The 25,782-nt window shown below is 39.0% G+C and overlaps 1 protein-coding gene across 1 annotated transcript; it reads right to left on the bottom strand.

Annotated features, from left to right (window-relative positions):
- Positions 1–5,211: 5,211 nt before the first annotated feature.
- On the bottom strand, positions 5,212–24,674 carry cat (catalase). Its single transcript, XM_066668301.1, has 13 exons — positions 24,523–24,674; positions 22,229–22,400; positions 21,881–21,991; positions 21,320–21,450; positions 20,961–21,065; positions 20,374–20,499; positions 18,325–18,516; positions 17,987–18,139; positions 12,235–12,373; positions 11,223–11,353; positions 11,029–11,136; positions 6,561–6,644; positions 5,212–6,462 (listed from the first exon to the last, which is right to left on the bottom strand). The coding sequence occupies exons 1-13, from the start codon at positions 24,586–24,588 to the stop codon at positions 6,400–6,402; spliced, it is 1,581 nt and encodes a 526-aa protein (XP_066524398.1). The 5' UTR covers positions 24,589–24,674; the 3' UTR covers positions 5,212–6,399.
- Between the last annotated feature and the right edge of the window lie 1,108 nt (positions 24,675–25,782).

The following is a 25,782-nucleotide window of genomic DNA, read 5'->3' as shown; positions in this document are numbered from 1 at the left end:
AAAACAAACAAACAAACAAACAAACAAACAATTAGATAATCAAGATAGTGTGTGTCTAAATTATTTTCAGAGTAACCATTTTTTTTTGCAATTAACCCCCACCCACTCATATTAAAACAAACAATTGAACAATTTTGTACTAACAAAAAGGAAAATAGCCTCAACTCTCACTATTTGTAGATGAGTGAGATAGTGGAGACAATAGCAGAACAAATTTCAGCTAAATGATTGCATCTGCCCTCACTGAACAGTTCCAATTAGTAAGTGAAATGAAAACAGAATCTCAAATTTCTTCCATTTACAGTTTAAACAACACTGTATCTGTGGACTGTGGAGAATTTATATGTAAACTGTGTTGCTTGACATTTATGGAAAGTTTGTGTGGTAACAGCCAGTTTCTGAAGCTTGTGCCACAAGCCACACTATTGCAATAGTGAGCAAAACCTTTCCAGACTTTAGATGCAAAAGAAAACAAGCAGTGTGTGACTGTCACACATAAAAAGTCTGCGCTTTAACCCTCAATTAATGTGAAAATCTGAACATTGTTAAGACGTGTAAGTGGACAAGTGATACCGTGTTTGAACGTTGTGTACTTCATTCTTTCTTTTTATTTAGAACAGCAACAACACATAGAGCACAAAATATTTCAACAACTGCTTGCATTGCATTTTTTCTCTTTCAAACCCACTCCCACAATTTCTTCCACAAAAAAGATCATCATCATCTTGGAGAAAAACATAGCTAACATCTTATCTTCTCCTATTTTGGAGAGTACATTCTGAAGCCAGAATGATGATGGTGACTTGGAAGACTTCCACAGAAGCAGAATACAACGTCCCCTTGACAAAATCAAAACCAAAAAAAAAAAAAAAATCCAACCATATGAGATACATTGCATGGAGAAAGTGAACATCTGTCACAGCAATAATTTATTAGGATACTATAGTACTATATAGTAGCACTAGGATAAAATCTGGATAACTTATTATTTCCTAATCAGCATGGTGTCATCAGTTCACACATTGTGTACATCTCAATGCATGCCTCAAGAGTTCTGCAAATATATACCCAGTTTTGTTGCACATCCACCCTTTATAAATAAGGGCCCTAGGCTCTGATGGCTGTGGAATCACTTTACATCAAACTTCTCAGTATTTCTAATGACAAAAGGGCTATTGGTAGAATTTATTTCAGTTTATTTTACTAATGGCTACCTCTGTGTGTGGGACACAGTCTATGGTAAATTCAGCAAACATGATTCTTTAAAAAATAAATATCACCTCAACTATCTATATGCATCTCATGTCTGTGTTCATGAGGTAACCATGACACATACAGAGATAGGTTTGTGTAGGTTCCCACAAGGGAAACCACAGTACCTTACAAAGTACAATTGCTTAGTTGCTGTTCATTTTGAGTTTGCTGCACACTGCACACAGAAGATTTTCCACAGAACTGCCATAACAGCACTGATCAAAAAAAGTGGATTGCACCTACAGGATAAAATATGTGGCACCAAACTCTAGTCCTGGCTGCTAGTACAGGGTAAGGGGTATGGAACAGTATGGATGTTGTGCATTAATTGTATGAAATTATAAGAGAAAATATATACATTCATTTTCCAGTGATGCATATTAGGTTCCCAAAGTTTTGGGGCAAATCACAGCCAGAATGCCATTGTGAATGAGGTCTTGCTTCTAGATAAAAATACTCAGAAGGATACACTTGCTAATGCTGCTATTAATTGTGATGTTTTCTCAGTAATAACCATTACTACCACTAAAACGTTTGACTCATATCTCACATTTATTCATTATTTATCATTATTTATTTATTCATATATTCAACATAGTCAAAACCACCTTCTTTCATTCACATAATGTTGTGAAATTTCAACATATATTATTTTTAAGTTAAGATGTGCAGAAACTAGTATATGCATTCATAACCTAAAGGCTCAACTACTGCAACACTCATATGACAGGGAGCTAATTTAAGGCATCAAATAAACGTTAATTAGTTCAGAATGCAACAACTAGATTGATTACCAGAGCTTGTCTTACTGGAATTCTGTGAAGCTGCTTTGTGACAACATCAGTTGTGAAAAGCGCTATATAAATAAATTTGATTTGATTTGATTTGATTTTAGAAATTTTCTTATGGGACTGAGGTAGTTCTCTCATCTGGCTACCTGTTAAATTATGCATTGACTATAAAATGCTCTGCTTATAAATCTCTTAATGGTTTGGGCCTACAGAATCTCACTTAACATCACATACTTTTCACTCACAGCATCCTGGCCTACTCCCAATTCCTTGTATTAGGAAAAACAATACAATTAAAAGAGCCTTTTCTCATAAAGCTCCTCAACTCTGAAATTCCTGTTGCTGTTCAGAGCTCAGACACAGTCTTAGTTTTCAAATCTAGATTGCAAACCTATCTCTTCAGGTAAGATGTTGGTTAATCATCCATTTCAGGCTGCTGTTTCTCTACTGGCATTACATATTACACTGCTATGTATAAACGCTGTCTTACTGCCTTCATTCCGTCTACTCCTCATTTCACATGTAATCTTTTCCAACTAGTTTGCTGGTAACAACCCACTAGAGTCTGTATTCTCTTCCCCTCTCTCTCTCTCTCTCTCTCTCTCTCACACACACACACACACACACATGCAAAAATTCCACATTTTGAGTCTTCTCATGTGTTGTGGGGAGTTTTCTTTGCCACTGCTACCCTTGCTTACTCATAGGAGGTTCAGACATGGGGCTCTATAATTTGTGAAGACATTTGTTGTGAAAACCTCTTTATAAATAAAATTTGATTCACTGAACTATGTTCTGTAATCCCAAGCCTTTTACCCTAATTTTTATTTCCTATATTCCAGAAGGCCATATAAAATATTTTTGTGACCTTAATAATTCTCTTTACAATAAATAAACTGCATAAACTTTCATCAGTAATATTAAGAAATTGTTTCATCTGATATTTGAATTCATAGCTTTAAGCAAATCACTCAAGATGAGTTTTTTACATTTTTATTCATGAAGTGACATAACTTAGAAGTATTTACAACAATTTTAGGACACGTAAAATTAATAAGCAAAATGGTTTCATGTGGTACATGAAAATTAAATTGTCTTAAAACATTTTTGTGTAATTGTCGCTAATAGGTTTTTATTTCAAGGTGTACAAGTGAGCTCCAGGGTCCTGGGGTTGTAGGTTCGCGGTCGCGGTGGGTCCAGAGCCTACCTGGAATCATTGGGAGCAAGGTGGGAATACCACCCTGGAGGGGGCACCAGTCCTTCACAGGGCAACACACTCACACATTCAGTCAGTAGTAGTCTGTTTAAAAAACAGATGTCTCAGAATTGTAGAAATAGCTCAAACTATACTCTCCAACTATAGCCAAAACAGTTTCCCTCCCCCTCAATACCAATTTCAGTACCATGTTGTAAAAGCTATCCACACTCGGGGGAGCCCCATGAGCAGAAAACATTCCCCAAATCTTACCTAGTATTTGATTAAAAACTATGTTATGCACAAGTGTCCTATGCTATTGTGAAAGTTTATACTTGTGCATTGGTGTCTGCGTCGCTCTGCAATTACACCGCTAAACCACTAGGGCTGAATTTCAAACATCTTTGTTAATATTTAAGAGTTAATATTTCTGGACTTTTGAACCATGTTTGTCCGATCACAGACGTTGTGATCTGGGTAGACACAACAAGTTACATTTCTGGAGAGGTGCGCAAAGCCCACATAGCATCCTACAGCATAGGTTCGACACAGAAGCATTAATTGGGCTTAATTCTCAGGTGAGAGTGACCTCTGTTGGTTTGGAGGGCAGTACAAAAACTGGGGAAAAAGAGTAACACTAGAGTCTTTTCACCTACAATGTGTTAAGCAAGAGTCTTTTTACAAAAATGATAATAGGACGTTAGAGCCATAATATGTCATGGTAATTTTACTTTAGATACATGAGTACATTTGAAGGTAAATATTTCTGTACGTTTTTCAAGTGGAGATCTACAAGGACTTTTATTGGAAAAATATTTTATCTTGATAATCAGTACTTTTACTCAAGTACATGGTTTGTATACTTTATCCACTACTGGTAATTTAGTTTATAGTATAGAGTACTACTGATGTGGCATTTAGCACCGATTCACAGCCCTTCCTGAGAGGTGTGGTGGTAGGTTTTGTTTTGTGCCACAAATTACAACCATCATTCCTCATAAAACTCATACACTGTGGACACATTTTAATCCCATTAAACTTAATAAATCTTTATATCTATTAGAAAATAAATATTTTAGTTATATTAAAGTATGTGGTTTTTTTTTAAAGATGAGAGCTTTATTATTCTCTAAGGAAATACTTGCATTTAGACTGTATTTATACTATACACTACCCAATAGAAGCAGATAATGAGCCAAAAAAAAATAAAAAATATTTCAAGAAATATTATCCTGAAAATTGCATGTTCATACGTGTACAAACTTAAAAATTTTCAGCACAAATCTGAAGATTTCCAAAACTCTATTTTGGACTCAATTTTACTAAATTTAAGGCAACTAGCCTAAAATGCTAGAAATGCATAGTGTAATATTTTTCCTTCTGGACATCTGCCACCTGCATTGGGAAAAAGCTCTGGATCTCTGTAGCAGTCCTGGTGTAGAGTACTTTTGCATGAGTATGTCTAATAATGCACAGGAGTGTGGTTATGATAAATCTACGCTACCACTGCTATACACCTTAAATTAAATTCTAAAGCAGTATAATTTTGGCTTCATTTTCCCATTTGACAATTTTTCAACACAAATACATAATTATACAAACCTTCCAAAGCGTTTGAGTGTATGGGGAGAGTTAATAAATAATAACATTTAACGAAGTATTAAAAAGGAAAGTTTACAGAACATCGTTTTAAACATGGACCTGGTCCAAATTTTTGAAGCAATGAAAAAAAGTCAAAATTTCCAGAGTATAACACCAGACTTATCATTATTATTAATTCTTTAATGTTGTTTTGAAACAGGTAAAACTTTAGTACTGCTTTTTGTTTAATTATTAATTCTCCATTTTCTGGGCACTGAGATTCATTAAAAAAACAAAACTCACCTCTAAAATCAGTAAATGCAACACTTTGGTTTATGGGGATACAACTTTAAATAAAAACAACACACATGCTTAGTAAATAATTATGATTTATTAATTTGGTTACAGAGCATAGTTCATGCCATCACAAAAATGTATCTCTTCTGTCTAGGCATGGAGAAAAAGACTGAATAAAGAAATTGACAAGGAAAAGTAAGGCTTAATGCATCTTTTAATAATATTGTAGGTAAATAGAAATTGGACGGATGAAATGAATCAGCTGCTCAGCAAAAGCATATAAAAACCCCACAGTTCATTATTTAAGTGCTAGGGTTTTCAGTTTTTAGGCAGAGTATTAATCCATGAAGTACTTAAGGCACAATCACACTGTGGCCCTCATGCTGTGATCTGTCTGTTCTTGCTTTTAACAAATCTTTTCACAAAGCATTACTTCTTTATTAATGTATCGAAGAACATTTATATTTAAAAAAAAAAAAAAAACCCTATCAATTATCTAATAGGAGGACTCGTTACTGAAATCACTGTTAAATCACTGTACAGTCAGGGAATGTCTTGTTAATGTTGACATGAATAAAATTTATGTTCACGTTACTGACTGTGATCAAGGGAGTAGTGTTTGTTAAAATATAATTCTGTATTTCACCAGAATGAAAGACCAGATAAAGCTGTACTGAGGCTCATTTAAGAAGATATAAAAGTTTCATTTCTAGCTTTTAATCTATTGTTGGGCACAAATTACCAGGGCATAAAAAGGCTTTCTACAACTTTGTGTTCTGAGAAAATATAATTACATGCATAAATGAATATTCAAAAAGGCTACTGTGGAACAGTAGCAAATAAGAGTTGAAACTGAAAAATGCTGCTTTATAAAATGGTTCCAACCCATTCAAAAGAACTTAGCTGATATGCAAAGGCTACCAAGTGGAGAGCTGCCTTTTACTGAATATTTTAATCTGAATCTACAACAGATTCAAAAGTTTTTAGCTCAAACTTCATAATTATCAAGTGTGCTGTTGAAAATTATGCATCAATTTGATTAGAATGTTACAATACCAACGAAACCACCTGAAATAGTATATACTACAAATCACATTGTGCCTTTCACATCTGCATCAAAATGATTATATGGGCATTGGAGGCTGGTCTTATATCAGCCCTGAGCTGTGGAAGAGCTGAGAAAGACTGCGTTTGACTGTATGTTTGAGTGAATATTTCAGTAGTCAAGGGTGTAAATAGCTGCAATAAACACAATGTGCTTTCACAGTTAATCTACACACATTACATTTTGGAGGATGAAGTCATGGCAGATGTTCCTCCCTGAGTATACACATGCACAGAGTTCTAGGAAATAAGAAAGAAAAGAGAAAATTACATTATTCTTCTTGTTAGAACAAAACCAAAGGCAACTGATGTGTAATGATAGTGATATGATACTGTACCTTTTTGCCCTCTGCATTGTATTTGTCGAGCAGCGCCTGAACACGTGAGCCATAATCCTTGTGCACTGCCATCAGACACTGGACCTGGTGAGAGGGAAAAATCAGTAAAATGAGTGAAATTCGTCTGCGGCAGTCTGAGGTAACTAAGGGTAATATTACAGAGGTGATTAAACAGGCCCAGACGATGTCCGATCTGCTCTGGCCCCATACCAATGCGGCGTGGCGACGAAGCTTACAGCAGACTTTGGGCGTTAAACTGCTGGATGTCCAAGTGGTGTTCCGAAAATCAAGTGGGCTTTATAGACACAATTGGTTACGTTTTGAGGGCAAGCCTGGTCTTATAGGTAGGGATGGTATCCACCCCACGCGGGAGGGTGCTGCCTTACTTTCTTGCAGTATAGCACATAGTCTTTTAGTTAGTCAGCAGAGTAGTGTAGATAGCTGCTGACAATCCAGAGCCGGGACCAGGCCGCAGACAGACAGGCTAAACCGACCGTCTGCGAACTGTCTTGAGGCGTCACCCAGGTTCAACTGTATTGAGACTGTGTCTTTCCCCCGAACTAAATGTAAAAGTAGAAAAACAAAATCAGCCTGTTTCAGCAACCTAATCAATATTAAATCATACACAACACCTAGCAGCAACACCTCAGAACTAAAATTTGGGTTACTCAACATAAGATCACTAAACTCAAAAGCACTCATCGTAAATGATATTATAAGTGATCATAAATTCAATGTTTTCTGTCTCACGGAAACATGGGTTAAACCAAATGAATATTTAGCACTAAATGAAGCCACCCCCCTAGGCTATAATTATGCACATAGCCCAAGAATATCAGGCAAAGGAGGTGGAGTATGTGTAATTTACCAAAATACCCTAGAAATTAGTCTTAAACAATGTGACACCTTCTCTTCTTTTGAGGTTCTCTCCACTATTATTACAAATCCGGTCACAAAAAAGGACGCATTTTTATTATGCAACATTTACAGACCACCAGGGCCTTACTTATAATTTCTGAAAGAATTCAGAGATTTTGCTACAAACCTAGCGGTGTGCAATCATAAAGTTATAATTGTAGGAGATTTCAATATCCATTTTGAGAAGGAAAGTGACCCACTAAAAAAGGCATTTACCTCAATCTTAGACTCTATTGGTATTACTCAAAATGTAACAGGGCCTACACACTACTGCAGCCACACTTTAGATTTAGTTCTGACACTAGGTCTTAACATTGACAAAATTAATATCTTACCGCAATCCTCAGCAATCTCCGATCATTACTTAATTTCATATGAGCTACGTTTTATCCATAATATATGTAAGAACCCTCGCTATTCTACAAGGCGTATAATAAAACCATCTACCGCCCTACAATTTATAGAAAACCTACCAGAACTATCGACCCCAGTTCCAACTCCATCAGACCCAATGGACCTAGATGTACTAACTGATTACCTAGAAAATACCTGTCGATCTACTTTAGAAAAGGTAGCACCACTTAAACATAAAAGTATAAGACAGAAAAAGCTCGCACCATGGTATAACGATAAGACCCGTACTTTAAAACAAACATTACGAAAACTAGAGCGGAAATGGCGATCAACCAAGCTTGAAGTGTTCCATTCTGCCTGGAAGGACAGCCTTATAGAGTATAGAAATGCCCTCTCTAAAGCTCGCTCAGCATATCTGGCCTCGCTGATCTCCCATAATAAAAATAATCCGAGAGCACTGTTTAGTGTGTTTTCTAGAATTACAAAAAACCAAGCAGGTTCTGAACAACTAATTCCAGCAACTCTCACCAGTAAAGATTTTATGGACTTTTTTAATAATAAAATTGAGAATATTAGACAACAAACTCTAGCCACAGGATCAAATCCATCCTGGCTGCCACCTGATGTGAATGAAATAAAACATAATATAACTGTAAAAGAAAGATTTGAAACCTTTTACCCACTCCCACAATTAGAACTAGAGAAGATTATCACCTCCGCAAACTGTACAACTTGCACACTTGATGCAATTCCCACAAAGTTGCTCAAAGAAGTACTACCAGCTATTATTGATCCTCTTTTAACTATAGTAAACTCATCGCTTAGTCTGGGCCATGTACCCAAAGCTTTTAAACTAGCAGTTATTAAACCTATGATCAAGAAACCAAATCTTGATGCTAGTACACTGTCTAATTACAGGCCTATTTCTAATTTGCCATTTCTGTCTAAGATCTTAGAAAGAGCTGTGGCCCAACAACTTAGTTCATATCTACATAAGAATCATATATATGAAAAATTCCAATCTGGATTCAGGCAACATCATAGTACAGAGACAGCTCTAGTCAAGATAACAAATGATCTTCTTCTTGCCTCTGATCAAGGCCACGTATCCCTGTTGGTGCTTCTTGACCTAAGCGCAGCCTTTGATACAATAGACCACAATATTCTCATAGAAAGGTTAGAAAACATGGTTGGAATCACAGGGACAGCCCTATTATGGTTCAAATCTTACTTAACGGAACGTTATCAATTCGTAAAAGTAAACAATCTAAATTCAAATTATTCTAAAGTAAGATTTGGAATTCCACAAGGCTCTATTTTAGGACCATTATTATTTACATTATACATGTTACCGCTAGGCACATGTTACAGAAACCATGACATTAACTTTCACTGTTACGCAGACGACACACAATTGTATATGTCAGCCAAACCCGATGACAAACACAGATTAAAGAAAATAGAGGACTGTGTAAAAGACGTGCAAGGCTGGATGTTGCATAACTTCCTCCTTTTAAACAGCAACAAAACAGAGGTCCTGCTTTTGGGTCCAAAAGTGACAGGAAATAAATTATCAGATTTAATTTTAAATCTAGCTAACTCTCCAGTTAAACCTGGTTCAGCAGCAAAAAATCTTGGTGTCATAATTGACCCGGATTTATCATTTGATCAACACATAGGTAGTATCACTAGGACAGCTTTTTTACATCTTCGCAATATTGCTAAGATTAGAAATGCCTTATCCCTCCAGGACGCAGAAACATTAGTACATGCCTTTATTACTTCAAGGCTTGACTACTGTAACGCACTACTGTCAGGATGCACCAGCAGCAATTTAAGAAAACTTCAACTAGTTCAAAATGCTGCAGCTAGGGTCCTCACTAAAACTAGAAAATCTGAACATATCAGCCCAGTTTTATCATCACTTCATTGGCTGCCTGTGAAATTCCGCATTGACTACAAAATTTTGTTATTAACATATAAAGCTCTACATGGGCTTGCTCCTGAATATCTTCAAGATACAATTTCCTATTATGAGCCTCCACGTTCACTCAGATCACAGAATACTGGATTTTTAAACGTTCCCAGAATTCAGAAGGCCTCAGCTGGGGGAAGAGCCTTTTCTTATAAAGCCCCCCAACTCTGGAATGATCTTCCAGAAAATGTTCGGGACTCAGACACAGTCGCAATCTTCAAATGTAGGCTAAAAACTCATTTGTTTAGTTTATCATTTGGTAGCTAATGCTCCCCCATAGATAAAGGCGGCAGATCCGGGGGGTCCATGGACACAGGGAATTATAGTATACTGAGACGCTGGTGCTGTTGTCCCGCCGCTTCTCGCGATCACTCAGGTTTGTTGACGGTGGAGCGGAGGGATGCCAGTGTTTCAGGAAGCTCCCGTGTCTGTGTGTCCTCCTGGTTCTCTCCTTTTAGTTAATGCTGTCATAGTCAGATCTGCCGGAGTCATTAGCCACAATTTTCATATTTTCTACTTTACAAACACAAAACAGTTCAAAACTAATTCCATCCCTTTACATCTTTCCGAGTAAACGACTGCCCACCTGTCTGTCTGGACACTGATGGATGACTGTCGAGATCCTCCTCCACGCTTCATACCAGCTGCCCACGCTCCAGCAACCACCAAGTGCCTTGAAGCTCTCCCTACACTGAAGTTCTCATGGACTACTAACTATCATCACCAGTAGATTGACCAGAGGAGGATGGGTCACCCCTTGTGAGCCTTGGTTCCTCCCAAGGTTTCTTCCTCAGCTGGGGGAGTTTTTCCTTGCCACTGTCGCCCCTGGCTTGCTCACTTGAGGGTTTTACATTTGTCTTTACATTTCATGTCAAATCTTGTCTTACTGGAATTCTGTGAAGCTGCTTTGTGACAACATCAGTTGTGAAAAGCGCTATATAAATAAATTTGATTTGATTTGATTTGATTTGAAATTAAATGAGTTAAGATTGAGTGATGGGTGGGATACTGACAGAGCTGAGAACAGACTGTTGATTGAGATGAGTCAGTTACTAAGACGAGGTGGTGACAGCTGAGACAGTAACAGAAATGTGATGGTAACTGAGTTGAAACAGTATGAGTTGAGACAGAGACAGATTTTGAGATGAGACAGTGAGACCAAATCAGAGTGAGTTATTTAGAACAATCCATAAGAGACGCCTGAAATGACTGAAGGGTTACCATGCGTTTTTGGATGAACAGTTGTGCTCCACTCAGATGGCCAGCCATGTTCTGACACAGACGCTCTCTCTCCGCCTCGTTCAGGACTTCAGTGAAGAATGTGCGAACCTGCAGGAGCCCAGAGAGAGTTGGAGAGGGCAACATCCTTCAAAATAAACGTTAGTGACCAACTCACCCCCTGATCCCACACCTACCTGAGTCACATTGTCCTCATCTGCGCTGTTGTAGCGAGCAACATCAGGAGACACCCTGAACTTTGTCTCCATGTACTGAGGCTTACAATCTGGAGCACTGAAGCTGTTGGGGAAGTAGTTGGGTGCTCCCCCTGTGGGCAAGAAGACAGCAAACAAAGATTGGTATTGACAAAGTTCTGGTGATCAAAAATGTACCACTAAAGCAATTTTGCTACAACAATTGATAAAGCTTTAAATATATATATATATATATATATATATATATATATATATATATATATACACACACACACACACACACACATATACACACACATATATACATATACACACAGCACGTGTTTATGTAAAAATTACATAAATAAAAATTTGACAATATAATCTGGATTGACAAGTAAAAAAAAAAAAAGCAAAAGACAAAAAAGTGATGTGGCTTTGTGTGTGTGAATACAAACCTTTTTTTAAATAAATGAATTAAAATGAGTGCATATTCGAACAGTGAATGACATACAAACAATTAATTGTGTAAATTAATGAACATTTCATGTGATGTGGAAACAAGACATCATAGACCATGTGGTTAATAAGCACATCCTAATTCATGTTAACGTTTTGATAGTGAAAATGTACAGAAGTGGGTGTACAGCTCCCCCTACTGACCGAATTTGACCGGGAAACGTAAATCAAATAGATCTTAAGTTTATAAATAAATAAAATGCATTTCAGACAGTGGAATAATCTGATTGCGCATTGTGACTACTTTTCTTAATTAATATAGTCCAGCTATGAATTACTGCTGTGGGGCTGTAGAGTGAAGGGACAGGTTATACTTCATGTATTACAGCGAACACTTTAATATTACCACTGCCTACGTTTGCACATTATTTGTTTACTTATTAAACTGAGCAGGAGAAAAATCCTACTCAGATCACACACTTGCACAGTGATTAATCTGTGGATATCTGTGTGTTTTGTGTTTGCGTGTGTGTAGATCAAAGTAGCGTTCACTCACCCTGATTGTCAGACATGCACATGGGTCCATCTCTCTGATAGTTGGCTACACGGCTACGGTAGGGGCAGTTTACAGGCAGCTGGAGGTAGTTTGCACCAAGGCGGTGGCGATGGGTGTCAGGGTATGAGAAGAGACGCCCCTGTTCAGAACACATCACATAAGTGTGTTAATAAGAGTGCAACAATATATTACAAAGCAATACAAGAAATCTACAATAAATGTATGTTTATAAATATGTGAAACGTACAAGCCTTGAGCATGGAAGTGTTTTGGCAGAGGTTTAGATTATATTGTCTGTATATTGTCCCTGGCATTTCTAAACATTTTTCAAAGTTGAACTAAGGGTGGAGTTAGCTGAAACCAGTGGAGTGCAGTTGTTCTTAAGACCTAGAGTGTTTTAGCTGCGATACAAATTAAGCAGGATTTTGTCACCATCCTCTTAAGGTCTTAAGGAGCAAGGCCATCTATATTAAAAAAGCCATCTATATCTGTATTTATTACTTGTATGTAATGATATAACGAATCGTAAATGCACACAAATGGCTTTAATGTACATTTTTAAAGGTGAATTTGAGTTTACACTCATTTTAGATGTTAATCCCCATTTTAATAGCTAATTCTTCTTTTGTTAGTGTGTGCCCAGTGTTACATAAGACTTTGTAAACCAGCTGTCGCAGGTAGTGTCGCAGTCACACAGCTCCAGGGACATGGAGGTTGCGAGTTCGATTCCCACTCTGGGTGACTGTCTGTGAAGAGTTTGGTGTGTTCTACCAGTGTCCTCCTGGTGCTCGGGTTTCCTCCCACAGTCCAAAAACACCCATTGGTAGGTGGATTGGCGACTCAAAAGTGTCCGTAGGTGTGAGTGAATGTGTGAGTGTTGCCCTGTGAAGGACTGGTGCCCCCTCCAGGGTGTATTCCAGCCTTGCGCACAGTGATTTCAGGTAGGTTCTGGACCCACCGCGACCCTGAACTGGATAAGGGCTTACAGATAATGAATGAATGAACGAAAATGCATTTGGAATAACAGTTGCTGCCTGATGTTTACCTTTAAAGTAATTTCTGATGTTTTGAATTAAAATGCGCTAAAGTAAAAAATGTTAATATTTGTAACAAGCAAACACAACAATCAGCTACAACTATATTGACATTACACTTAATACAGACATCAGTTCCAATGTTGTTCCACTATTGGAAGCAGGGGAGCTTCACATGGGACTTTACAGGTACGTCACTTCCGGCTGACTGGTTGCGTGCTCGATTTGAAACTGTTTGCTGTTTATTTAGTCATTTAGACGTTTATTTACAATCTCTATTACATATTTTTTTGGCATTGCTTATCTTAGTGTGCTGTCTTCATCGTTCCTAATCCACTGTGTTTCTTAACTTCGTACATATTAGTCCTCATCAGTTTTTTTTCTCTTCATGGCGCCTGCCGAGGAATGAGCCTGCACCGGGATGGGAGCGCCAGCGGGAAGCCGAGGCCGTCCCCCCCTCCACCACAACCAGTCTTCACTTCTGCCAACTGGTTTGAGGTGCTCAGCTCCCGGTCTTCACCTGCACCTGCTCCAGCAGCGAAGACTAAACAGGACGGTGTTCTTATTATTGGAGATTCAATAGTAAGACATTTAAAAGTGCCGGGCACAAAGAGTAATGCAACTGTGTCTTGTCTCCCAGGTGTACGTGTCCTGGACATTGCCAGGCGGCTTCCCTCAGCACTTTGGCACCGTTGTTCTTGAACGACATCTCCGCAGCGAGGTCCTGAGCGAGGTACCGTTCACTTCTGGATACCGCTCGGAAGACGACGGACGCTAGGATTATCGTCTCTGGCCCCCTGCCCACCTACCGTCAAGGATGCGAGGTGTTCAGCAGGCTCTTTGGGCTCCACTCCTAGCTCCTGGATTGGTGTGGCACTGTCGGCGTGGACTACATTGACAACTGGGAGTGCTTTCGTGAGCGTCTGGCCCTGTATCGTTGGGATGGGCTTCATCCGAGCCGCCTAGGATCCGTAGTTCTCTCTGAGAACATTGAGGTGGTTCTGCGCCAGAACTGACTGGTCCTTCCCAGTCACATCAGTCGGGTAGGTTGACTGAATAGCGAGCAGGTAAGTAATATTAAAGTTTCTGTCTGTGATATTATTACTGATAAACTCTATGCATTATGTCTCTGTGAAACATGGGCTAAACCCAATGAATACATTGCCCTAAATGAGTCCACTCCCCCTGACTTCAGCTATTACAGTTGCCCATGAACATCTGGTTGTGGTGGTGGATTAGCCACAATTTATGACCCTACCATAGACACAACACAAAAATCTGGTTATGACACTAAATCCTTTTAAGTGCTTACTCTTAAAGTTACTGCATCAAAAAGGAGGCACTCTTATGCTCATCACAATCTATCGTCCTCCTGGCCCTTATACAGAATTTCTTTGTGAATTTGCTGATTTTCTCTCAAGTGTAGTTATCGCTTCAGAAAAGGCCTTAATTGTTGGTGATTTCAATATTCACTTTGAGAAGGATCATGATCCACTTAAAATTGCATTTGAATCCATTTTGGATGCGCTAATGTTTACTCAGAATGTTACTGAGCCCACTCATCAATGCAAACACACAGTGTTTAACCTTCCAGACCTTACCAGCATTTATTTTCCAACTCACCCTAATGACCTTGAGCTCATTACAAACAACCTACAAACTTTGTGTACAAATCTAGACACAATTTAGAAACAATTTAGAGAGAAAAGGCTTGCTCCATGGTAAAGTGACAGCATGCGTGCCTTAAAACTGGCTGCTCGTAACCATGAACGTAAATGGAGACACACAAAACTAGAATGCTTCCGAATTGCATGGCAGCACAGCCTCACCGACTACAAACATGCCTTATCTAAAGCCAAATCACAGTACATCTCTTCTCTTATAGAAAACAACAAAGACAACCCTAGATTCCTTTTTAGCACTGTATCAAATCTAATTGGCAACAAAAAGGAAATCAACTCCATTGTCCCCTCTGATTTCTGTAATAATGACTTTTTTAATGATAAAATTGATTGCATTCGCTTCAAAATCCAAAATCAGTCCGAAGTCACATCGGCTCTTGTTGATGAACCCCCCGCCAGCTCTGAGGTGCACTTAGACTACTTCAATTCTGTCAATGAAAATGACCTGCTTATTTTAATTGGCTCATCTAAATCATTTTCATGCATACTGGAACCTATACCAACACAGTTATTTAAACAAATCTTACCTAAAGTCATTAGACCATTGTTCACAATAATAAACTCGTCCCTCAACATTGGATACGTACCAAAACCCCTGAAACTAGCGGTAATCAAACCAATTATTAAAAAACCCAATCTTGACCCTCTTGCGCTCACTAACTACATGCCAATATCAAACCTCCATTTTATTGCTAAGATTCTAGAAAAAGTCGTGTCACAGTAGTTGTGCTCTCAATGACAATCATGACATTTTTCAATCTGGATTTAGACTAAATCACGGCACAGAAACAGGTCTAACAAGAGTAACTAATGACTTACTCCTTTCACATGATAAGGGCTATATCTCTATATCTCTGGTGCTGCTTGACCTTAGTGCAGCGTTTGATACCATAGATCATGTGATGCTTCTTGATAGGCTGGAAAATCTGGTAGGAATAAAAGGATCTGCCCTCTCGTGGTTCAGATCCTATTTATCTGACATTACCATTTTGTTTATCTGAATAATAAATCCTCTAATCATTCTTTTGTTAAATATGGTGTTCCACAAGGATCAGTGCTTGGCCCTATATTATTCACACTCTACATGCTGCCACTGGGTAGACTAATCCGTAAGCATGGTATTCAATTCCACTGTTATGCTGATGACACACAACTGTATATATCAGCCAAACCTAATGTTGTTGCTTGTCTACGTAAAATAACAGAATGTCTAACTGAAATTAAAGACTGGATGATGCAATTTTTTCTCATGTTAAATTTTGATAAAACTGAGGTCTTGTTACTAGGTACAGATACTCAAACCTTCATTCAGAAATGCTGCTATTAATCCTGATAATTCAACAGTAAGACACAATACCATCATTAAAAACTTAGGGGTAGCCTTTGATTGGACTCTGACATTTGATACCCACATATCCAATACAGTCAAAACCACCTTCTTCCACCTACGCAATATTGCCAATATTCGGCATATTTTATCCTAAGAAGATGCAGAGAAACTAGTGCATGCTTTTATAACTTCACGTCTAGAATACTGCAATGTGCTCCTGGCAGGGAGCTCATGCAAAGCGTTACACAAGCTTCAGTTAGTTAAAAAATGCAGCAGCCAGGGGGCTCACTAGAGCTAGAAAATTCGACCATATAACCTCATTTCTCTCGTCCCTACACTGGCTACCTGTAAAATTTCGCATTGACTATAAAATGCTCCTCTTAGCTTATAAATCTCTAAATGGTTTAGGCCCGCAGTATCTTACTGAACTTCTCATACCTTATCACCTGTTGCGTACACATCGTTTACAGGATGACCATGTACTCTTAGTTCCTTGCATTAAGAAAAACACTGCACTCTGGAATAGCCTTCCGGTTACTGTTCGGGGCTCAGACACACGCTCAATCTTTAAATCTAGACTAAAAACCTACCTTTCAAACAAGCTTTTGGTTAATCACTCACTTTCAGGTTACTCCTTCTCTATTAATGTTCGAGCTGGTTTTCATATTATCACTGCTCAGTATTAACCCTGTCATACTACCATAGCTACAGGTTTTTTAGTTAGCTTTCTGGTAACCGCCAACACGCTACACTGTCATGCTTGGCCATGCTGTTTTATCTCAAATTAACTCTGCACCTACTTTTAACTCACACAGAATCACTGACCACCTCCTTCTTCCTCAGACTCATATATCACTAATATTCTACATTCACATTACTATAACCCCTTCATCTGTCATCAGTTTACTTTTACTTCTGTTCTGTTCTCTGTTGTTTCTCCGGTGTCGAATCGAGGAGGACGGGTTCCCCGTATGAGTCTTGGATCCTTCCAAGGTTTCTTCCTCGTGTGCTAAGGGAGTTTTTCCTTGACACTGTTGACCCTGGCTTGCTCATAGGAGGCTTGGACTCTGATCTTCTTTGTGATGACTTTTTGTTGTGAAAAGCGCTATATAAATAAAATTTGATTGACTGATTGATTGATATTCATCTACACAGTTTTGTCTTGAATTATATGGAACTATGCTTTATAGTTTGACATTACTTCACTGAAGTAGCAATACTTTTGGTATTTATTTAGATACTATACACACCACTTTGTTGATGTATACATACCCAACAAACTAATATCTGAATAGCCAAATATTTTCAGGGCCAGAACTAGTCTCTACTGAATAACATGGATGACAACAATATGCTAGTTGTAAATGTAATTCACCCTGATTTTCATTACGTTTGATTCCCTTCTGTGTGCTTGTCAATAATAAAGAAATAGTTCCATTCCTATTTTTGAAAGATGGTGTAAAAACTCAATTTTCTGTCAAAGCAACATCCTTCAAATGTAGGAATGAAATTTTTTCTCTGCATGAGAACCACAGAAACATTTAAATCACCACATAATTCACAATTAATCAATCAAGTTTTAATTTCCATCTCATTTCTTTTAAATTCTATAAACATCAATATAATACTCATCTAGTTATCTCCAAATGCCTACTTACCAAAACTCCAATTTGACCGCAAAAGTAGAGATGCAAAACGTGTCCTACCTGCAGCATCTTGTCAGGGCTAGGCTCAATGCCTGGTGGCATGTTGCTGGGATCAAAAGCCATCTGCTCCACCTCAGCAAAGTAGTTTACAGGGTTTCTGTTCAACACCAGGCGACCCACCGGGATCAGGGGATAGTCCTTATGAGGCCACACCTAGAACAAATCAGTCTGTTTAGCATAATAATAAAAAACACATCTATAGCGCCAAAAGATACATTAACTTATTAACTTTCTAACTTATGATTAAGTTATTCCAAGACTTAATCTAGACTGACAGAACTTTGAGACAGAGAACAGGGTAAGTCCGGGGAGGTTAAAGTAACCACAGATGTAAGCACCTTGGTCAAATCAAATGGATTCCAATTAAACCTTTCTGCCTGCTCGAAGGTCATGACCTGGATGTAAAAGGTCCAGGAGGGGAAGTTGCCATTGGCAATGGCATTATACAGGTCACGGATGGCATAGTCAGGGTCAGTGGATGCTAGACGCTCTGCCTCCTCCACAGTCAAGTTTTTAATGCCCTGATTAGTCTGACAGAGAGAGAAAAAACATGTTAGAAATATGCATGAACACATACCCAAACCCAAAGGAGTGTATCCAGAGTATTTACAGCATGTTGACACTGGTATGATGGAAATGTGAGCTATTCTCATGTTAGCAAATAATAAAAATAGCACAGAACTAGTGAAAACATGAGCTGAAATAGACCCACCTACTCTCCTTAATTTTCAGAGAAACTGTAACTGCAAATATTCTTATAGCTGACTTATTCAGTGTTAAATGTTTGTTTTGTTTTGATTTTCGAAGCCCAAAATGGGACAAGGAAAAAAAAAATAAAGGGAACACTTAAACAACACATTGTAACTTCAAGTCAATCACACTTCTGTGAAATCAACCTGTCCAGTTAGAGAACACCAAAATTGGCAGATTTGCCATTGGCTCCTTGTGCTCTTCACGGATGAGAGCAGAGGAGCACATGTGACAGATGTGAAAGAGTCTGCAGATGCTGTGGAGAACGTTCTGCTGCCTGCAACATCCTCCAGCATGACGGGTTTGGCAGTGGGTCAGTAATGGTGTGGGGAGGCATTTCTTTGGAGGGCCACACAGTCCTTTATGTACTAGCCAGAGGTTCCCTGACTTCCATTAGGTACCAGGATGAGATCCTCAGACCCATTGTGAGGCCATATGCTGGTGCAGTGGGCCCTGGGTTCCTTCTGATGCTAGGCCAGATGTGCCTGAAGTGTGTCAGCAGTTCCGGCATGATGAAGGCATTGATGTTATGGACTGGCCTGCCCCCTCCACAGACCTGAATCCAATCGAGTACATCTGGGACATTGAGTCTTGTTCCATCCAACAATGCCACGTTGCACCACAGACTGTGCAGGATATCCCTCAGTAGAACATCCGCCGCCTCATCAGGAGCATGCCCAGGTGTTGTAGGGAGGTCAGACGGAACGTGGAGGCCACACACAAAACTGAGCCTCATTTTAACTTGTCTTGAGGAATTTCCACTGAAGGTGGATGAGCCTGTCATTTCATTTTCCACTTTTATTTTTCCAAATCCAGACCTCCATGTCATAATTTTGATTTACATTAATAATTTTTATGTTATTTTGTTCCCAACACATTCCGCTATGTAATGAATAAAGATTTTCTACTGAAACATTTAATTCATTGTGATCTAGAATGTGTTATTTTAGTGTTCCCTTTATTTTTTTAAGGATTAAATTTGTTTTAGTTTGTATAATTTGTTTTACAGCAAGAGGTCTGCTCTGGTCAGTGTGGTATTTAAAGATTCTGGAAAAAATCTACCTTCACTTCTAGTGGAACAGCTAACTCCAAAGATTCTTAAGGCTACAGAATCAAACGTTCCCTAATAGCCTTAAAGATGGATCTAATCCGTCAAGCATAATGCATGCCATTAATCTGGAAACTTACATTTGTTCATGTATTTTCAAACATAAATAACTTTACATAAACTTCCTCCCAAAATTCCCCTTTTTACAGATCCTAGAGAGGTATTAGCCGTTTTATATAGTGATGAAAACAGTGTTCCTACTGTTGCGTCCATAAAGTAGATTTATTTTTATATATTATTTATGCTGGAAAAAAAACGTATTAATAAAAAATGTTGAAATCTCTTAGAAGTTCTTAAACCATGAGGTGTGGGGCAGTAGCGTTAATTCCAACTATGTGTACAGGCTTCATCATGTGTGATGTTAAAACGCTTTCTGAAAGTTTAACTTAGCATACTGAGACATACAATAAAGTAGTGTTTAAAAGGACAGCAATTTAATGGATTTAATTTATTATTATTTATTTATTTATTTTTTTAAATGTTCAAATGTTACTAAGTTCATAACATGAAAACACAAGCATACACACACCTTGTAATGGAACTTGCAGTATACAGGGTTGCCTTGAGAGTTTATTAGTTTGAAGGTGTGGGATCCATAGCCATTCATGTGGCGATGTCCATCAGGCAGACCGCGGTCACTAAACAGGAAAGACACCTGCAGCAAGACAGAGAAGACAAGAAGAAATAAAATAAACACAGGTCTCACATTCCTGGAGAAGAGTTGTAATTTGGATATTTATGTTGAACCAGACAAATTACAGTACTTCAAGGTATCCACTATCAAAAGAATTTCCTCAACAGTGCCCCAAATAATCTCAGTCATGCACTTACTAATCTTATCAACATTACAGCCACAAACACAAAACACCCTCAGAGTTTACTTTTACATGTTTGTTTTAAAAAGACACTAAATGCTGCTAACCTTTCATTAAGTCATAAAAAAAATCCAATAAATTCACTTATATCCAAACTCAATTTTGTTGCAGATGGCTCTCATGTTGCACAAATATACAAGATACCAAAAACCATTTCAACAGACCAACCTGCTATTTATTTTTAATCCACTCTCATAAGAACTAATTGCTACATATTATATGTTTCTAGAGAAAACAACACCTGATGCAGTGATTCTGGGCGAAGGCTCCAGAAGTCCCACACCATGTCAGGGTCCTTCAGGTGAGTCTGAGGATTCCGCTTCTGAGAATGAATGAAGGATGGGAACTGGACACAGAGAGACACACATACAGATAAACTCAGACATCATCCAGTATATGCGAGCTGTTGGAAAGCTGGGCTCTTTTCTAACAATAATAAAATCCAACATCATAGTCTGCAGAATCACTGTAGGCCACAAGCTAGGCTCCAGATTGAAAGTACTGCAGTACACATTTCAGAATTGGGCCTCAATAAATACATCCAATTCAGCTCACTTGCTAATTAGCAAGGCCTTTATAAAGTTAAATATGGGCAATCACCAGCAGTGCATCTCTGATGAAAAAGATGGGTGTGTTATTTCCAGTCAAATCCCAGTTGCCCTCTTCAGTGTAGAACTTCACTGCAAATCCTCGAGGATCCCGCACAGTATCGGATGAGCCAGACTCACCAGCTACACACACACACACACGCAAAACAATGTCCCATATTTATTATATATAGAGTACAGAGTTGTATGCAATACATGAATGTGTGTGAGGAATAGGAAAATCTAAGCAGTAGATATTTGCTCTCTCTTTGCATTGAGGTGCATGACACTCTCTTTCGTAAGTTCTGTTTGGCTTAATTTCAACTGGGGCAGGTCAAGGCATCTGTTCCACCAGCATTAGTTGGCATATTCTGCTGTCCACCAAAGAGGAGTCAATATACACAGAGTCCAAACTCCTGCAGTGCTGGCACCCAACCATTGAGTCTTGCAAACAGCTAGCAAACAGTTACGCAAGAGCAATAGCATTTATAGGTTCCCTCCAAATCTTTTAAACCATTTTGATACAAACAGACAACATGAACTCTTTGGTGAAAAGAAATTAAGACAGGCTTACCCACAGTAGAGAAACGCACAGCGATGGGGGTGGTCTTTCCAACATGCTCAAACACCTTGGCCTTGCAGTAGCGTGTGATGTCATGAGTCACCTCAAAGTAGCCGAATGCACCTGTGGAGCAAGAAGAAATATGCTTTCACTGACAGTTCCATGTCAACCCTGCACTGCAGCACTCAGTTAGCAATTTTATCAAAACTCACAGGCTGGTATATAATGATCCATTTATTTATTTGATCTTAATATGTTAAATCTGATAATAATTATTGTAGGGTGTATAAAAGGACATGAACCAAAAACATATAATAGCAATTAAATGTGGACTTTAATAAGCTTTAATGGTTTTATAACCTGCTCCTTTGGCATGCACCACTCTCTCAGGAATCCGTTCCCGGTCGAAGTGAGCCATCTCATCTGTGAAGACGACATCCTGCACCAGCAGAGGTCCCCGTGGCCCTGCCGTCTGAAGATTCAGCTTATCACCAACCGGGACACCTGCTCCTGTGGTCAGGACATCTGCTCTCTGAGACAAGAACACAAACAAAATAAGGGGTTGAAAAACTTAATCATGCTGATGTTTTGTAATCTGATCCAGAAACAGGTTAACATTCTTACTGAAATCCTGGTGGCTTTTTCAAGACCCTCAATCTATTTAAGCACAATCTACAATTCAATGTGCAAACAGGCCTGTCACAAATAATTATTCAAAAAATTGATTTGTAAATGAGGAACAAGGCATGTCTGAACTCTATACTCCACCAACGGGCACTATAAAACAATGCTTTGATAGAGACTCAAGTGTGTGGTGAAACCCTGCTAATGCCACTTAGCATTTCTGCCCAGCACTCTTTGACTCTGAGCCATTAGAGAGGGCTTCATTCTTACTTCAACTCAGTATATAGATCACATTTTCACTAGAAACTGGAGTATGCTGCTTACACCAGGCAGAAAAGAAATGATTACTCATTACTCTCTTTATGGTTTGATTTGTCAAACACTATGCCCATTTATTTCTTTATTTTTAAAGAACCATAATTTGTTGACTGGTGGTAAGTCTGAACAAAGGTGTGGTCTATTTTCTTATATTTCAGTGTTTGGTGCTGAATGGCAATGACATTAATCTGAAAGCAAAAAACAAAACAAAACAACATTTTCAGTAGTGTATAATATTTATAATTGAACTAACATTAAATAACAGACATGCCTGTGTGTATGCATATTCATAGAGGTTTTCCTAATAATTGCATATTTTAAAGTGTCAGTTTTAGGTTATTAACATTCAAATGTAATTTTAACATAACTCATACATAGACCGCACCTAGTATGATATTAAACTGTAAAAAGTAAGCAGCATAAGCATGAGAACAGCAGTAAGATCGATTATCAGTGTGCAGTTTAGATATGGTGAAAATTAAATTGCTTTGTAAACTTAAACAGTTCTATTTCACAGAATAGTTTCCAAACTAGTAACCAACTACTGTTTGGCCAAGGCAGAATCACAGGCCTTTGCCCCGTTATTCTCTGACCGTCCTCGGTTGGTGGTGATTACATAACTGGGGCACTGAAGAGTCCAGTTATAAATCAACAGCAGGAGTGGCTTCTTCTATTGGCTTCTTCTAACAGGTTTGGTCTAATCTAATCTAGACAATCAGACAGACCAGCGGGCGAAGCACATGCTGCGATTCTGATTGGTTCTCTGTGTGTCTGATATTCTAGACCCGTCCTCTCAGTAGAAGAAAACAAAGAATTTTAAAGAGAACACGTCCCTTCCCCTGTGCCAAGTCGTGGGGGTAAACTTTGCGGTTTCACCAGGTCCGGTCCTGAAAAAATCCACTCCAGAATTTTGTTGTAACAAAGGATACATCTTCCAGTGGCTGGTCTGAGCTTGTTAGAGAATTCAACAGGCTGTAACTAAAAACTGTTAAAAAGGTACATAAAGATTTTAATCTCTCGATGTGAACTACCCTCTCCTCTGAGTTTTTGTCACAGTCAGTCAAACTCTTGAAAGTGTTTTACACTCAAGACTAATGGCTTCTCTCAAATAGTCGAATCCGAGACAGTCTATCATTTACACCGTTTTTACTGAAACCATCAACACCTTTCTACAAAATGGTGACTTCGCAGAATAAGAAAGGCATACTCTCACACTTTAATGGACGTGTTAATGAAACAGAATCTTATTTCAAATGCGATCTACTGCGCCACTCATCCCATTATCATGACACCGGCTATATCCAAATATAGAAAATAGAAATGTTGTCGTATATATCGGTTATGCAACTCCGGTTTTGTCACATCAGAGGACATCCACACCATTACGCTTATACTTTATTATCTTGCAAACGTTAGCTTATTATTATACTGCATCTTCAGCACAGCTGCAGCACGAGCGTCTGCTCAACCGAACTTGACTGTTTCGGACTGAGGTTAAGAGCTAAATCTCCAAGAAACGCTTAGGTCTGAGTTAAGAGGAATAAAGAGTCATACAGAGAAGGAGTTGTCTATAACATATTATGAGTAAACAGTCGGTAAACACAGGTCCTGTAGCTATATCTGCAGCCTCGACCTTTGACTCAGTTCAGTTTGTCACTGTGCAGTTAGCGCTGCAGCTAACGAACTACAACTAAACACACAGCGGTTCAGACCTGAGCCCCTCTGCTCTCCTTCCACAGCTTCATCTGGTCCGTGGCCTTCCCCCTGCTCTCCGCCATGACTCCGGTGTGTTCGGCTATTGACAGGTTTGTAGGTATCTGCGTGTGTGTGAATATCAAGGTAGTGCTTGGAGGTTGTGTGTGAACTTTACTGCCCCGCCCACTACCCCAACCCCGCTCTCCTATTGGACACCGCTCTCTTTGGACGAATTTCAGATCATCTAGAAGAGGAGGGGGTAGAGACTCATTTGAGGTCAAATTACACGCAGCTCGACGTATAAGGGTCCTTAAAAACAGTTTCTGGAACTTTTTGTGGTTGGACAAAACATCTGCTCATTTACGGGTTCTTAAAAAAAAAAACAAGTGTATTATAAAGAATTGTATTCTGTTTTTCTTAGAGTAACTCTCTATCCTGCATAGATCTGCTTATAGAGACACAGCCTTGATTTTGAACTGTACATTTGTAAAATAATTTTGCATGTTGCCTTTTTTCGGCGGGTAGTGTCGCAGTCACACAGCTCCAGGGACCTTGAGGTTGTGGGTTAAAGTCCCGCTCCGGGTGAGGAGTTGGTGTGTTTTCCCCGTGTCCACGTGGGTTCCCCCGTGTGCTCCGCTTTCCTCCCACAGTCCAAAAACACAGTAGGTGGATTGGCGACTAAAAAAGTGTCCGTAGGTGTGAGTGTGTGAGTAAAATATGTGAGAGTATCGCCCCGTGAAGGACTGGCGCCCCTCCAGCGTGTTACTGCCTTGCGCCCAATGATTCCGGGTAGGCGCTGGACCCACTGCGACCTTGAACTGGATAAGCAGTTACAGACAAGGAATGAACGAATGTTGCATTTTCAGGTTTCAGACCTCTGCATGTTAACCTGTGCCAAAAATGTATAACCATCTGTTGGACCATAACTCTGAGGACATTTTGTGTTATAGTGAAGCAATTAAATGACCAAAACAGCTTTATCATATACGCCATGAATGTTACACTGGTGGCACAATAGGAAGAGTCGCATCACACAGCTCCAGGGTCCTGGGGTTATGGCTTTAAGCCAGGTCAGTTTGTGAGGAGTTTGGTGTGTTCTCCTTGTGTCTGCATGGGTTTACTCCAGGTGCTTTTTCCCCTCCCATAGTTAAAAAACACAAGGTAGGTGGATTGGATACTCAAAAGTGCCATAGGTGTGAGTAATTGTGTGTGTGTGGTGCCATGTGATGGGCTGGTGCCCCCTACAGGGTGTGTTCCTGCCTTGTGCCCAGTGATTC

The sequence above is a fragment of the Hoplias malabaricus genome, chromosome 4, assembly GCF_029633855.1.
Source record: "Hoplias malabaricus isolate fHopMal1 chromosome 4, fHopMal1.hap1, whole genome shotgun sequence".
NCBI lineage: Eukaryota > Metazoa > Chordata > Actinopteri > Characiformes > Erythrinidae > Hoplias > Hoplias malabaricus.
The sequence above is the reverse complement of the archived record's forward strand: the minus strand, read 5'-3'. Positions and strand labels throughout refer to the sequence as shown.